The sequence below is a fragment of the Cyprinodon variegatus genome, unplaced genomic scaffold (genome assembly GCF_000732505.1).
Source record: "Cyprinodon variegatus isolate N-32 unplaced genomic scaffold, C_variegatus-1.0 Scaffold271, whole genome shotgun sequence".
Classification (NCBI taxonomy): domain Eukaryota; kingdom Metazoa; phylum Chordata; class Actinopteri; order Cyprinodontiformes; family Cyprinodontidae; genus Cyprinodon; species Cyprinodon variegatus.
Genome location: NW_015150724.1, coordinates 624540 through 627577, shown reverse-complemented (window position 1 = coordinate 627577; position 3038 = coordinate 624540). Strand labels below are relative to the sequence as shown.

The 3038-nt window shown below is 41.5% G+C and overlaps 1 protein-coding gene across 1 annotated transcript in view; it reads left to right on the top strand.

The window, feature by feature from the left end:
• Positions 1–3038, top strand: part of lrrc49 (leucine rich repeat containing 49) — a 62131-nt gene that overhangs the window by 12462 nt on the left and 46631 nt on the right. Inside the window, exon 6 of the mRNA XM_015382974.1 lies at positions 2237–2380. Coding sequence (XP_015238460.1) covers positions 2237–2380 — 144 coding nt within the window. The remainder of the gene's footprint in view (positions 1–2236; positions 2381–3038) is intronic.

The window sequence follows — 3038 nt, the reverse complement described above, 5'->3', positions numbered from 1 at the left end:
TTATTGGACATTTTAAACTTTTTTTAACAAATAAAAAAACTGAAGAGTGTGGGTTGCAAAATTAATTGGCTCGTTTACTTTCAGAGCATCAAACTTTCTCCAGAAGTTCAGTGAGAATTTCCGAATAATCCAATGTTGACCTAAATGACTGATAATGATGCATAGAATCCACCTGTCTGTAATCGAGTCTCCGTATAAATGCACCTGCTCTGTGATCGTCTCAGAGGTCTGTTTAAAGCCCAGAGAGCATCGTGAAGAACAAGGAACACACCAGGCAGGTCCGAGGTACTGTTATGGAGAAGTTTAAAGCCGGATTTGGATAAGAAAATATTTCCCAAGCTTTAACCATTCCGAGTATTCTGTGCAAGGGACAATATTGAAATGAAAGGGGTATCAGGCGGGCTGCTCAGTGGCGCAGTGGGTAGCAAGAAGGCTCTGGGTCTTTTTGCATGGAGTTTGCATGTTCTCCCTGTGCATGCATGGGTTCTCACGGGGTACTCTGGCTTCCTCGGACAGAACATGACTGTCTAAATTCTCCTTAGGTGTGAGTATGTGCATGAATGGTTGTTTGTCCCTGTGTTGCCCTGTGATGGAGTTGTGACCTTCTCCAGGGTGTATCCCGCCTCTCGCCCGTAGGCAGCTGGAGATAGCTGGAGGTGACCCCGCTTTTAATAAGCCTGAAGGAAAATGGATGGATGGAGTATCAGACCACTGTGAATCTACAGAGATTGCCCCTAAACTTTCAACTCAAATAAGGAGAAGACTGGTTAGAGATGTAGCCAAAAGGCCCATGATCACTGGATGAACTGCAGAGACCTACAGCTGAAGTGGGAGACTCTGTCCATAGGACATTAATCAGTCATATACTGCACAAAGCTGGCCTTTATAATCCATAAGGGTATACAGGGTATAATCCATCCATGAAAAGTCTTGTATGAAGTTTGCCACAAGCTACCTGGGAGACACAGTAAACATGTGGAAGAAGGAGCTCAGGTCAGATGAAGCCAAAATAAAACTTTTTGTCAACCGTGCAAAACATAATGTTTGGCATAAAAGCAAAACAGCTCATCACCCTGAACACACCATCCCCACTATCAAACACAGTGGTGCCAGCATCATGGTTTGGGCCTGCTTTTCTTCAGCAGGGACAGGGAAGATGGTTAAAACTGATGGGAAGATGGACGGAGCCAAATACAGCAGCATCCTGAAAGAAAACCTGTTAGAGTCTGCAGAAGACCGGAGACCGGGACGGAGATTTATCTTCCAACAAGATACTGATCCAAACATAAAGCAAAATCTACAATGAAACGGTTCACAAATAAACATATCCAGGTGTTAGAATGGCTTAGTGAAAGTCCAGACCTGAATCCAATTTAGAATCTGGAAAAAAATGAAAACTGCTGCTCAAGCACTTTCCATCCGACCTCAATGAGCTGCAGCTGTTTTGAAAAGAAGAATGGGCAAAAATTTCAGTCTCTCAATGTGAAAAATTGATAGAAAAAAACACCAAGAAACCTGCAGCTGTAAGGTGATGCTACAAAGTATTAACTCAAGGGGCTGAATAATTTTCCACGCCCACTTTTTCAGGTCTTTATTTGTGAAAAAGTTTAAAACATCCAATACATTTTGTTCCGCTTTAAGATCTAGTGTCCCAGTAGTTGCAGATTCTTTACATAGAGATGCCTTTATGTTTGAAGCCTGAACTGTGGCAAAAGGTTGAAGAGCTCCAGGGGTTAAATATGCCCCTATATATATATATATATATATATATATATATATATATATATATATATATGAAAAAGCATTTCTTAGAGGCTGGTTTCCAAAAAACATCTTTTGACTCATCAGATCCTATCCATATCTATTGATGTTAGCGCTAGCAATGTACCTGGAGTAATCTTAAGGATTGAAAACTAAACTCTTTTAATAAAGCTCTTCATGCTGTGAGAGCAAACACAGCATCTAACAACCTCAGGTGATTTATCTGAAGTATTTAAAATGTCAGAAAGGTTCCTAAATATCCCCTTCCACTAATATTAAGGTAAGGAAGGAAGCATAAGGTTTCATAGCAGAACGACCCTCGGCTATGCGCTTGTTTTTATAATCTAAAAGTTTATCCAGGAGTCGTGGGTTGGTGAAATGCAACTGGCATTAAATATATAGCATTCACTTAATTACTGCTTTATGTGCATTCTTGTGTTTTTACAAGCTTCCCCTCAATTTGATTTAATTTCAGATCAGCAAGATGGAAAATATTTCTCACCTGCATGAGCTTCAGGTTCTTAACCTGTCGGGAAATCAAATCTCCAGAGTGGAAAACCTGCAGGGCCTCAGCTCCTTGATTGAACTCCACCTACAGAACAACAGCATCTCTGTGGTGGTAAGAAGCATGTTTACCAGTGTTTGGTCTTCTTTTCCCCCTCGCTTTACAGTGAAAGTAAAGGTCTAATCTAAGGGCAGGTTAAGCTTACTCACATATGTACGACAAGAACAAAGTTCAATGTAATGTATTGGGACTTGGCTTGATAGGGGTCTTTTCCCCTGCACTGCTGCTGGAGCTATCTTGACATCAGAGCTAACACAGCTCAGGATTTTTCATTTTCAATCACCAAAAGCTCCAGCTCCTGGAGCCAGAAAGTGGTGTTACAGTACCGTAACCTTTTTGTTGGGCCAAATGAGAGCTTTCCTGGCACCAAGTACGTCAGGGGAACGGAGTGGAGTTAACTACAGCATGCACATGAGGAGCAGCATACTGCAAGGGTGTTTGACGATGTTACCAGATGATGAATAGTTGTAACGGTGACAACGTTTGTCGCTGTATAATCATAATTGCTTGTAAAGGAAGGAGTAGCATCTGTGCTATCAAGCTGCTAGAACTTTGTCCATCTTGTTGGCTTTTTTGGTCTTGCGTTCATCTGATTCTATATTTATGTCCTATGTACTTCTGTCTCCGTTTGAATACATTTCTGATGCACACGTTGATGCAGTGACATCACTATGAGTTGGCTATGAGCTGGCTCCTTGACAGAGATGGGAAG